The sequence below is a fragment of the Microcaecilia unicolor genome, chromosome 1 (genome assembly GCF_901765095.1).
Source record: "Microcaecilia unicolor chromosome 1, aMicUni1.1, whole genome shotgun sequence".
Lineage (NCBI taxonomy): Eukaryota > Metazoa > Chordata > Amphibia > Gymnophiona > Siphonopidae > Microcaecilia > Microcaecilia unicolor.
The window spans coordinates 112,466,179-112,479,944 of record NC_044031.1 but is presented as its reverse complement, the minus strand read 5'-3'; the positions used below and the strand labels follow the sequence as shown (position 1 = coordinate 112,479,944).

Sequence of the window (13,766 nt, the reverse complement as noted above, 5' to 3'; positions counted from 1 at the left end):
TCACTTACGCCCAAGCTGGGCTGGCTCTTGAGGGTCATGTCATGGCTTATAGTGTTCGAGCCATGGCAGCATCAGTGGCCCACTTGAAGTCAGCCACTATAGAAGAGATTTGCAAGGCTGCGACGTGGTCTTCAGTCCACGCATTCACATCTCATTACTGCCTTCAGCAGGATACCCGATGCTACAGTCGGTTTGGGCAGTCGGTGCTGCAGAATCTATTTGAGGTTTAGAATCCAACTCCACCCCCCTAGGCCCATTTTTGTTCTGTTCCAGGCTGCACTCTCAGATGTTTCTTCGTAGGTCGATTCTTTTATGTCCTTGCCTTTGCGAGGCCCCATTGACCTTTTTTTGTTGTTTTGAGTGAGCTTGCGGGCTAGAGATACCCCATTCGTGAGAATAAGCAGCCTGCTTGTCCTTGGAGAAAATGAAGATACATACCTGTAGCAAGTATTCTTCGAGGACAGCAGGCTGATTGTTCTCACATACCCGCCCGCCTCCCCTTTGGAGTTGTCTTTCCTTCTTTGCTCTGTTATCAAACTGACGGGACTCTCGCACGATGGGCGGGAAGCTGATGGCCGCGCATGCGCGGTGCGCACGCCCACGTGCAATCGAAGGCTCTGGCAAACCTTTGTTGCTAGGTAGATTTCCGATCTCAAGGCTGCCGTGGAAGTCACCCATTCGTGAGAACAATCAGCCTGCTGTCCTCGGAGAATACCTGCTACAGGTATGTATCTTCATTATCTGGCAGGTCCAGTAATTCAACGGTGGAACTGACTGCAATTTGGATTGTGTGTGTATTAATTTGAAGCTGGATAATGGCAGCTCATGCAGAGCATGGAAAGCACAGTTTGTTTAAAGAAAGGCCTTGGATCCGGCTGCAGTTCAGTAAGAGAATTATCAAATACTTCTAAAGCGTTTCCTAGTATCATAAGAAACCGAGGCTGTCTCCTACTGAGAATTTAGTGGAAGTAGCTTTCTTTGGAATCTGAAACATTGCAACAGCTTCCTGAAATTATGGAGGAGACTCTGGTGTTTGAGAAGACCCCTCTGTAGTACATATTTTCCACAGAGGCGAGCTATCCCTATTAATTTTACATTTGTCCCCCATTCTAAAGATTTCAGTGGAGTGTCCTCCTGAGGTTTCTCAGGATCCACTTTTGGTAGGTTTTAAGAATCTTCTAAAGCCTTTCCCATTGTCTAGGCAGTTTGATATATCATTTTAGCTGAGTGGGACTTGCTGGATGCCAGTGTTAATGTGTAAGCTGTATTTTGTTGCTGAGAAAGATAGAGACAATTCTCACTTACCCAAAGTGGATGCCTTTTTTTTTGGCAGTAACTAAGAATGCCCGTTCAGAGGGTGGTGTTGCCGTGAAGGATCTTTTAGATCACAGAATGGAAATCCTTTTAAAATAGGCTTTTGAGGTTTTAGCCTTAGCTCTTCAGGCTCCTGTGTGTGGCGTGAGCTTATTTCCATTGGTCAGCCATCATCAACGCACACTAAAATCCGCACTAGCAGTTTAATGCAGCTTAGTAAAAGGGCTCAAAAATATTTCCTTATTAAATAGATTCTGTACATAATGCTGCATTAAGAAAGTGATACATTTCCACATTAACCAGTAAATTATGTTTTCAACAGTTTTAACAAGTTTGACTTGAAAAGATCCTTAGCCACTTACCTGGAATAAACTGAAGCCCCTACAAATTTCTATTTCTTTAGCCCCAGTAGACCTGGAGTTGCCAAATACACACTAACTGAATAGCAGATTGTATCCCCTCCTGTTATACCCAGACAGGTTTGACTATAGAATGACAAGTCGAGACTCATACTGTTAGAACCATTGCAGTGTCTATGGCCCACCTGAAGTCAGAGTCCCTGGAGAGGATCTGCAAGATTGCAACGAGGAATACTGTGCACATGTTTATTTCCCATTATTGTCTAGATAAAGACTCCCATCATGCTAGTCAATTTAGTCAGTTGGGCAAGACGTCTTTGAGCTCTTCCCTAGGGTCCATTTTTTATTATTCCTGGGTTCTTTTCTGAATATAAATTATGAAAAGTGGCCTGTTGACTACAAAAACCTGTAGCTAAGGATTCCTATCAGTGAGGAGGACTTCTATTTGCCTCTCCTGAGTGGCTTATCTGTAACAGGTGTATCCTGAAGAGAGCAGACTACAGTGGCAAACCTAGCTTTGTTGCCACTGGGGGCAGAGCATCCCTCTCCAGGTGCATCACTCAACCCCCAAAGCTGTTAGGGGGTGCATCGCGTAACCACAGAGCTGCAGTCTACATCCACGCAGCTGTTGGCTCTGTCAGTCCCCTGCACTCTCTGAGATCAACTTCCTGTTCTGAGGTAGGGAGCCAGCAGAGCGTACAGCTGCAAACATGTACACTTTGACTCTGCCTGCACCCAAGGTGGACCGCATCCACCGCCCCATCCTTGGTACGCCACTGCCAGGATATCAGAGAAATCCTTCCACCTCTCCAAAGAGTTGGACTAAATACAGGATATAAGAAAAAGCCCCTTATGACCTCAGAAATGTGGGACATTGTGCATATGCATGCTAAAGCATATGATAAAGCTCTCAAAGTTTGGGTTCCACTGTTCTCACTGGCAGATTATGTCATTGATGATGTGTGGACTGGATATCCTTCTGTCCTCGAAGAACACCTGTTGAGACTAGAACATTTTCTTTCTCCTTAGCCAGATGATCAGCCACACCCTCATCCCTTTTTGAATTACTTTAAGCTTTTATATAGAATCACAGGGCCCTGCATGATGGCAGCTAGGTGAAAAGTCCACAGCTATGTAAGAAATTATCTGTGCCATCACTGTCCCCCATGTAAACCTGATTATCCTGTTGTCTTTAAGAATACCTGTTACCAGAAAGCAACTTAGTTACTCAGTGATCTTTCATTATAGCAAAGGGGCTGGAAGGCATCAAATGTATTTGTTGCTGACATATACATAACTCCTTTGTCCGACAGATTGCATAACTAACAGATCTTTATACAGATATGTTATTCATATTAAGTTATGCTAGCATATTCAGCGGTCTGACTTGAATGGATATGACCACTATCTGCATATTACTATCAATATATCCTTATTTATGTGACCAGACGGGTGAATATCTGCCCTAAAATTGATTATAAAGAGGGTTCAATGTAACTTTTTCTGAATTTGGTTCTAATCCCAACACAACTCCAGAGGACCCCAGAGATTTGTTTGTTAGTTTTCTTCTCAAAATGCCATCTCTTCCTTTCTCCCTGTACCCATACTCTTACTTTCAGATTCTAGGAGCTCAAAGTAATCATAGTAAGCCAGTACCACCTCATATATTTTCCTCTAGGGCTTGAGATTGTTCACTGTGTGTAATAGCGGACATTTTGCAATTAAAGTGGCCTATACAGGTGACCCTATCTACATAAGGAAATAAGGGGGTCTTTTACTAAAGCTTAGCTCAAGTTATCTACCACAGTGCCCATAGGAATAAAATAGGCCCTGCTGCAGATAACTCAATCAAAGCTTTAGTAAAAGACCTCCTAAATTTCAATAATCTTTTGATTAATTTATTTTGCTTATTTTTAAATATGCACATTGCTATGTTTCAGCTCTCCTGTAAGCAATTTACAAATCCGCTATGATCAGCCAGGCAGCAACAGTTTGGAGAATATACCTCCAGTGGCAGCAAGTATAGAACAGCTTCTGGAAAGGCAGTGGAGTGAAGGCCAACAATTTTTGGTAGAACAGGGCACTCCTAGTGACAGTAAGTATTCTGTATTACTTTTTCTTTTTGCTGTGTGCTTATGGATTTCTCTTTCTCATCATTTTCTTGATTTGAACACTATTTTAAGAAAACTAGGTTCTTTGTATGTTAATGTTGAAGGGCAAAGTTTATTTCAGTTTATTACATAATTTGATTTACTGTTAAAATGTCAAGCTAGATGAACTAAGGGTCTGTAAGAAAAAATACCATTTAATTTGCATTATTTACCATAGAGCCCATTTTCTGCAATTGGCTCTGATGTAAATAACATGTGTAAATAATATTCATGTGTGCTATTAATACTTGTAATTGAACGCCTAAATTGGAAAGCTCTTTAGTACATCTAGCTCTTGATCCCTACAGCTAAGAAATATACATAAACTGCATTCCTCCATTACCAAACAAAAATAATTTGAGGGTTGTGTTTTGTTTCTTGTTTTTTTGCAGGTGACATGAAAAAATGCATCTCTATAGTTTATATTTTAGTTTAAGCTATATATTTGAGTTGTATCTTCTAAACTGATGGAAGGTTATTTAATTGATACATCTGTATATGCACAGATTCATAGTTTGTTACAACCTATTTTACAAATATATCATAAATTACTCCTAACATTAGTGAAAAGATGTCATAGTTTTAGTATTGTTAGTGCTTTTTTGGTTTGCATTGGACAAACATTCTAGTTGAGAGCTGTGAGTAAAATAGCATCCAGTTGGCATTTTTCATGAATGGTACCCTGACAAAAATGCTAATTGTGAGGGAAATCATGCAGGGATAATCCTTTAAACATGATAGCTGGAGGACAGGTTTAGCAAAGTCTTATTGCATCTCATTTAGGCACACTGAGGGTTCCTTTGTATGTTCCTGAAGAGGAAGGATAAAAGCTAAATCCTTGGGAAATGACCAGATGTGTCTGCTAGTAGATGTAGGACTGCAGTGAGCCTATAGGTCATACTAAACAAATGAAACTTTTTAATACTTATGTTTCCAAACTATTTAAAAAAAATAGATGGATAAACTTTTTTTTCCCAATAGTAGCATATGCTGATATGCTGTTAGTTTGGAGAACTAGTCTATGGAATTGGAATTTGAAACCTTAAGGCTTTACAACCCAAGTAGAAGTCAGATTGCATTTAAGTTGCATTGCTTACCGCAGCAGTCTATGCTGACATTTTATAGGGAAGATGGAAAAAGTGTCAGTAAGACTGAAGATCAATAGAATGCTTTGAGGCCTCCAAATAAAGGCTATTTTAATTTTAAAAATATAAAAACAATATAAATAGTAATGGAAACTTGTTTTATTAATTAGTTAACTTCTCTGTTTATTCCCTTATAGTAGTTTCAGAAAAGTTATCATTCATATATTTGTTTTCTTTTCTCAGGAAGAATTCAAACAAATGGACAACAGAAAATAATTTTGCTCTTTCATATATTTAAGTATTCATGAGATTAACCAAACCGTTAAATTTTGTGGTACTGGTAATCAATTAAAAAAACAAACATAGTTTATATATGTTAGGTGTCTTAGACATAAATAATATAATTAGACATCTATAACAATATCATTTGTTGCAGGTCCCATTTTATGCAATGGGACTGCATGTTAATGAATTTATTTCATATTTATATGCCATCATATCCATATGTTTTCAATTTATTTTGATTTCAGTTTTAAATTAGTGAGCTACACCAGTGGGCAAATATCTGTAGATACTTGACTTGTACTGTTTCCTCTCATATTTGGCCTAACTTGGGATATTCAAATAAAGCAGAAGAATAATGGTTAGAGCTGAGAACCAGGGAAATCAGGTTCAAATCCCATTGATGCTCCTTTTGTGACCTTGGACAAGTCACTTAACCCATCATTGCCTCTGGTTCAAATTTAGGACTAGATTTTGGTTGTAAGCCATGTAGACTTGTGGATATGAATTCATATAAATATGAAAATAAATTTACTAACATGCATTATTAATAAATAGCATGTGTTATTAGCTAATAACATACATTAATATGTGTTAGAATGCAGTAGCACCTTTAATAAATCTAGCCCTTGGATTGTAAGCTTTCTGGGTACAGGGAAACACCACCTGTATTTGAATGTAACTTGTCTTAAACTATTACTGAAAAGATGCAATCTAATTTCAAATAAGTACATTTCAGCTCTGTTCCACAAATATTTAGTCCTCCACATAAACACCTCCAAATTTCTAAAATGTTTTATTAATATTTCTGAAATTGAAATTCCATGGTAATCTGCATTTGGAAATCCTAAAAGTTCTGAAGTTCAGAAACATCTTTGTGTCTGTATAAAATATCTGTGATAGCACTTGTTTTTCTTTAGAAATTTACATCACTAACTAAGGGGGTAGTTATCAATCTGTGTTACAGCTATAACATGCGTTATTTGCCCTTTAACATGACTTAAAAAGGAGCTAACACAAGTTATGTTGATGTAACAGCATTAGTTAAGTCATCACTGGTTACATACTAATGAAATGCAAAACATGCAAATGAATGTAAAACAGCTCATTAGTAAATAAATGTAAGTACATGAGTTGCAATGAAGACCTCAAAGCTGCATATTACTGGAAAAATAATACCAGCAAAAAGCTGGGTTTATTCTACGTATTATCGCGGAGTTCCTAACCAGCATCTTATTTGGCCCACCTGTGATGTTAAGAACCTCAATAAGTACTGAGTCAATATAGTTGAATTTTGATCTTCACATTCTGTTATTAAGGGAGAAAAAAGACCTCAGAAACTGCAAGACAATACCTTTATATAACTTTTTGTTTGTCTCTAAAGCGGTTCTCGTTTCTTTCATTGGTCTTAAAAACTCCCAGGTATTTTTCATGATGTGATGCCATAAATGATTTATATATTTATAACATTTAAATAGTCTTTTTGTAACTTTTTGTTGTCTATGCAAATCAATTTAAAATTTGTAAAAATCATCAAAGAATGAGCTTTGAGCTGGCTGGGCATTTATCTTATATAAACCAAACGAAAGCCACCATTTCACCATGCTTTCTGGCTTCCTCAGGGATTTTATCTTGTGGTTTCTGAGGCCTTTTTTTCTCTCCCTTAATAATATGATGTGAAGATCAAAATTTAACTCTATTGAATCCCAGTCCTTATTGGAGGTTGTAGTTTCACTAATTGTATGTGACTAAAATTGCTTTATTTGTGGGTCCCGCCTTTGATGTCCCCATTCCCGATCCTTCCCCCAATCAAGTCACAACCCCCCCCCCCCCCCCCCCCCCCACACACACACACACGCACACACAATCTAGACCTTGATGAGTCAGGTTTCTGTATAAAGTCCTTTTGCCCTTATAGGAAACTTGACTCCTAGTAGTATTACCACGAGACTCCTGCTAGAGTCCACTGGCGCTATTTTGATCCTAGGGCCACCAAGGGCAAGAGTGACTGGAGATTGCTCATTCTGAAGACCTATTGCACCACCAGGGATAGCTGTGTTGGGGCCAGAGCTCTGGGGGTAGAGGAGAATGCTCAGGAGAGAAGGACAGATTGAAAAGGATCTGGATTAGGGAATCGTGACAGTAAAGGCAGGCCCTTTCAGATGCTGGAGGGGGAGCATCAGGCTGGGAGCATCGGTCTGTACCTTTCCAGCCCAGTGCTCCCAGGATAGTAAAGCCCAACTTTTATTGCAATTTGATAATTACACCCCCACCCCAAGTGTGGTGGTGCAATAGTTTGTTACATGTATAACATTGTTATCCTCATTTCTCTCCCCCACCCCCCTCACCTAAAGCAACACAATTTTATCTATTTTCCAGTCTTAAATTATTATTGTATGCTATAAATTCATTATATTAAGGGGACCATTTACTAGTGGTTAGCACGTGCTATCTGCCATAGGGCCCATAAAAATAAAATATGGCCTGTAGCAGATAGTGCATGCTAACCATTAGTAAATAGCAATCTAAACATTTTATTTTTGAATCATGGCTGTGTAGGGCTAGTAATTCTACTTTTATAATAGATTGGTCTTCACGGCTATGATGATGTGTCTAATATCCCTTCATTTCACTTTTGTAGTTCTTATTTGTATTATTTTTCTCCTGCAGGAAAAGTTTTTATTAAATACAGCATTGAAACAGTAATTAAATAGTAAAAGTATTTATTAAAATCATGTCATGCTTTGGTATCTAAATACTTTAAAAACTTCTGTATCTTTAGGGGCCCTTTTATTAAAGCTTAGCAAGCACTAATGGAATTAGCATGCACTGAGAGGTTATTTTATAAAGGTGTGGGAGGGCTAACGCGCGAATAGTATGCACCCAGTCAGCACTACCGTCAGTGTGGCATATGTGCCCGGCGGTAATTCCGATGTTGGTGTGCACCTAAAAGATGCGCCGACACTACCGCAGGCTACTTTTTACCTATGCTTTGTAAAAGGACCCCTAAATGCTAAGAAGCCCATAGGTCTTCTTAGCATTTAGCTTAATGCACTAATTCCATAAATACATTAAGCTTTAGTAAAAGGCCCCTTAATTATTTGGGCTTATGATCTTTTTCCATAAAAATCAACTATAACTGTACTTATTTTCATTTAAAGAAATCAATTTTAAGTTTGTCTTGCTTGTTTTTGTAGTCTGGATAGCTGTTTGCAGGTTTTTTTGTTTTTTCAAAAAATGTACATAAGCTGAAATATAGCTATTGCAGTGTGCTTAATGGGTATAGATTTGTTACATTTCTAAAAATAGAATTCAGTAAATATACAATAGCTTACACAGATACAGAATAATTTTTGTCCAACCAGCTTTATTCTATAAGGCAAACAATTAAATTGAAAGTCCCTATGAGGTTAACTTTATAAAGCTTTTTCTGCTTACACAGCCTGTTTTACATGAAGAAAATAACTTTTATAAAATTGCACCACCACATATAAACATAAGTACATGCATGAAAAGTGTGCATCTACTCTTATATAATCTACTTGTAGGTGTTCTCAAGGGCATAGTTTGGGTGGAAGTGGAGCCGTGAGATACGCAGATACTCATATTTTTAAAAATACACACGTACATACGTCAAGTTCACAAATACATTTACACCTTCTTCATAGCAGGTGCTAATTTGTGTATCAGTATTTGTGTGCTGTTGGGGTTTGATTTGGTATCTATGTTGCCTCTGAGGTCCTTTTTACTAAGGCATACTAAAGATTAGCGTGCGCTAAATGCTGCGCAGCCCATTCTATACCTATGGGATTCATAGCACTTAATGCACACTAATTCATTAGCACACCTTCATAAAATAGGCACCTTTTTGTATTTCTGACATGGGTGTCCTATTGCAAAATTAATCCCTACTTGACTGTTTATGATGCATTTTATAGTCTAAAAATATTAGCTTTGTGTATCATGTTTAAAACCTGCTAAAGGCAGTATGTTTGTCAAATGGTCTGTAAGTAGTAATCACCTAGATATATATGTGATTTATAAAAGACATAATGTACCTATTGTTGCTTATTAGTTCTGGGGATGCTGAAGTCATTACACCAACTTCAAGCTGAAAACAGACGGCTAGAAGAGCAGATTAAGAACCTGACAGCTAGAAAGGAGCGCCTCCAGCTATTAAACGCACAGCTTTCTGTTCCGTTTCCAACAATAACTTCAAATCCTAGCTCTTCTCCACAAGTGCATACGTTCCCATCACAAGCTGGTAAGAAGCAGGAGAATAACAGTCACCCGTGTACTATAGATTTTACAATAATTCAACTTTTAAGAGCTGTTTAATGCCTTTTGCTGAATGTGGATGTGAATATAAAATATTTTACTGATACCTAGTAGGGACAACTATTACAAATTGTAATGAGAAGTTTCCTGTTTTTAGAAATACAGATTTTTCTATATAATATTAGAACAATATTAAAATAATTCAAAGATTTTTTTTTAATTATTATTATAGTATTTTCTCATTAGTTGGTCAGCTTGTCACTTTCTCTGTCTTGTATTTGGTAATCAGCACAGAGCAGTGTGAGAAAGTGTGAATTGCTGAATAAGCTTTTCACACCAGGAGGGTGTTCAGATCACTTGATTAGCTGTACAGCTTGAAATTTTTATGTTGTAAAGAGTGCTTTTATGTGAGAAAGTAAGAGTTCTTAAACTTTTTTGCAGCTTTTAGCTTTCCTCCTCCTCCTCAATCCCCCCACCATCTTCCCCCAAGCTGGTATGCCCTTTCCTTTAAAAGGAGAGGCAAAGTAGAACACATGGAAATTAAAACAAAATTGTGTCAATACGGTTTATTATAAAATGTTATTTGTTAAAGGCTGCAGGGCAGCATCCTGCTGCTTCTCCTATGTTGAAGATCAATGTACCTTCTCTTTTAAGAGAAAAGGCAAGGGTGTTTTTGGAGCAAACCTGTCGAAAGAACCATGTCAGAATAATTATTTTTAAATCCCATATCATTCCAGCAGGCATAACAGGCTACCACAGAATATTTTAAAGCATTTTGTGGTATTTTTGTCTATTTGCGCATGGTAACCTATGCTTTGCCTATTTTAAAAAAAATATTTTAGGAGGGTCACGTGATGTGATGCTCGAGGGACGACGGTGAAGTTCGCTCCTCCGAGCCCCTGGTTCTCACCCGAGCATGTAAAGGCGGCGAAACGCATCAAAATTGGAAAATAATATAATCCAGACGAGTGGGAAAATACCTGCAGTAAGAAGGGCTGCAAAGCGCAAAGAATGGTGGCGAAGACAGCTAACAAGGAGAGGATCCGAGGGCGAGCTGTAGAAGACAAGATGGCGGCGCCCTCGAGCCCCGCGGGTCCCTCGTTCTTGTCGGCATGGGTGATGGAGATCACCTCCGAAATGACTGTGGTTTTGGAAGAGCTCCTGGAGCGCCGACTGACACCGATTGATGATAAATTGGGGCGTATGCATGCACAGTTAGGGGAGCTCTCGAAGGAGTGCGGGGGCCTTTCAGGTGCGAACAGCTGAGGTGGAAGACCGAATCACGGAGATGGAGGAGGTACAGGGCTCACTACAAAAGAAGCTTGCAGCACTGGAAGATAAGGTGGAGGTTCTTGAAAATAGATCCCGTAGAAACAATCTGAGATTGATAGGTCAGAATCCTTACCAAATGCCAACCTAGTGAGCTTCTTGGAAATATGGCTGACTAAGGAGATAAATCTGCCGGTGGGCAGCAGTCCGCTGAGAGTGGAACGCGCACATAGACTGGGTCAGAAGAAACCTGGTCAGGCTAAGCCGAGAGTAGTCATCTTGAAAATTCTAAACTATGCACATAAGCAAGCGATAGTGCAAGCCACGAGAGGAGGAAACCTGTTACACTATGATCAGCAGAGGATTTTGTGTTTCCAAGATTATTCGGCGGGAGTGGCGGCTAAACGTAAAGCTTTCTCCGCTATTTGTTCTAAATTGTTCGAGTGAAAAATAAAGTTCGCCCTTATCTACCCAGCGACTCTCAGGATTACCAATAATGGAGTGGTCAGCTCATACATGGAGGTGGAGGAGGCTCGGGAATTCTTGAGGCGCATGGAGACGGAGACGACATCCACAGGGGCCACCTGAGGTTATAGATAAGAGCTGGCAATATTTCAACACATGATTCTCTAAGATATGCAGAAGGAGAACATGGAAGGAAGAAGGGCTTCTCACTGTTAGTTTATATAGCCTGACTTTCATTACGGCTGCTTTTATCCCTAAGGGTTTATGATCAGCGTTGGACACTAATTTCTGGATGGACATATTAGAGGGCTCAGTGATGGGGTAATGTAAAAATAGGGCTGAAATATTGGAATGTTTTTCCCTAAATTTTCTTGTGGGTTTTTTTTCTCTCTTCTCCGTTTTCTCTACTTACTTTTCTCTCTGTGATGTGGCAGTAAGCGGGAGTGAGAGATGAACTGGGGAGGGGAGAGAGGGGAAAGATGTAGTTCGCCGAATGTGTGGAGGCTGGAGTAAGGGTGGTAGGGGGGCATTAGACGTGACTGCTCCAATGGTAGGAGCTGTAACTTGGGGAGGGGGTAGAGGGGGGGATGGGATAGGGAGGGAGGGGGAGGGTTGTCAGAGACTGTCGAAAGGGGAAGCAGGGATCCTGAAAGAGGGACAAGTGTGGGAGAGTGGAAGATGGAGTGGAGGATGGAGGCTGGGATATCCTCCCCCAATATATAGAGGAAATACAATTAAAATACTGATCAAGATGAGAAGGAAGACATGGTGAACCTGGTTACTTGGAATGTGGGGGGAATTAACTCACCTATTAAAAGATCGAAAATTTTACACCACCTACATAGGAATCAGATTGATATTGCATTCCTACAAGAAACCCATTTAAACGCTGTGGAACACGCAAAGTTGAAAACCTGGTGGGTGGGGGAATGTTTGGCAGCTTCATTCCAGGGGAAAAAGGGTGGTGTAGCTATACTTTTTAAAAAGGGGGTGATGGAGACAGCCAAGATAATAGCAATAGATCCAGAGGGAAGGTATATATTGGTTCAAACGGTTATCAATCATTGTACAATATATCTTTGCAATGTGTATGCACCTAATCAATACGAAAAGAAATTCTATCGTACTTTGACCCATATACTTATGACACGAGAGTATTCCCCTCTAGTAATGGGCAGGGATTTTAATGTGGCCTGGGACCCAGTAATGGATAGATCGGCTACGACCCAAAAAACTGCATATTATGCAAATACGGGCCTGCTGAGCTTGAGTAACTTGCTGGGCTTGGTAGATGTTTGGCGGGAACTCTACCCCTCAGATAAAGTTTATACACATCTGTCTAGAGCACATGAAACACAAGCGCACATAGATTTGTTGGTAACCAAAGAAGAATTTGGTAATGTGTGCAACGCGGAGATAGGCCCTTATGCTATATCTGATCATGCTTGGGTAAGGATGGACTGGGCCATAGGACATGTAAGGGAAAGTAGATATAGATGGAGATTTCCCTTAGAGCTGTTCAAAGACCCCAAATTTAAGGAGCGTTTGCTTAGCCAGTGGGAAAGTTACAAAGCAACCAATGTTGAACATATGCAAGATCCTTTGCTCTACTGGGAAGCAGTATTAAGGGGGGAAATTATAAGTTACACGCATTTTGTGAGGAAATCCCGAGATAAAAAAGTGTTACGCTTGGGAACATTGTTACGAAAGATCCGACAAAAGTTTGGGCAGTCACATGCTGAGGTAGATCGTCAACAACTGATAGAAATACAGACAGCATTGAACTCGCTGCTACACCAGAGAGCAGTTAAATCACAAATAAATTATCGATATCAGCTGTACAAATATGGTAATAAGGCAGGGAAGCTACTGGCAAGGCTGATAGGCCCACGGAGGGAAAGCAACACATTACAGCCATACGGAATAGTAAAGGCCGGCTGGAACATACAGACCAGGCCATAGGGACAGTTTTCCATGACTATTAGGGTAAATTATATAGCCAAGGGGAGGAGGAAGGGCTTGGGGGTGATATGTATTTAAATAATATCGAACTACCAACAGTCACCCAGAAGGAAGGGGACCGGTTGAATGCTCTTATAACGGAGGATGAGGTGGCAATGACGATCAGCCAGAGTCCCTTGATGAAAGCACCGGGAGAGGATGGCTTTAGGGCAGAGTTCTATAAACTCATGGGTATGGAGATTACTCCAGCACTTACAAATTTTTTTAATGCATGTGTAAAGGAGGAAAAAGTGCCTGCCCTAATAGCCAGAGCTCAGATAGTGTTACTACCTAAACCAAGGAGAGACCTTACCAAGCCGGAATCCTACAGACCAATTTCGCTTTTGTATTTTGAGGCGAAGTTATTGGCCAAAATAATGGTGAACCGCATGGCACAGGTGCTTGCCCCACTTGATACATGAGGCACAAGTGGGATTTGTTAAAGGGCGCATGGTGGCCAAAATTCTGCGTACTATTTTGTCAACTTTGGAATAAAGAGGGCGGGAAGAGATTCAATCATTGATGATTAGCTTTGATGCAGAAAAGGCCTTTGATCGGGTAAA

At 39.8% G+C, this 13,766-nt stretch overlaps 1 protein-coding gene across 1 annotated transcript in view; it reads left to right on the top strand.

Annotated features, from left to right (window-relative positions):
* The window catches only part of MLLT10 (MLLT10 histone lysine methyltransferase DOT1L cofactor), a 763,568-nt gene that overhangs the window by 575,775 nt on the left and 174,027 nt on the right, over positions 1-13,766 (top strand). The window contains exons 14-15 of the mRNA XM_030199437.1: positions 3,614-3,768; positions 9,266-9,454. Of these exons, the coding sequence (XP_030055297.1) occupies positions 3,614-3,768; positions 9,266-9,454 (344 nt within the window). The remainder of the gene's footprint in view (positions 1-3,613; positions 3,769-9,265; positions 9,455-13,766) is intronic.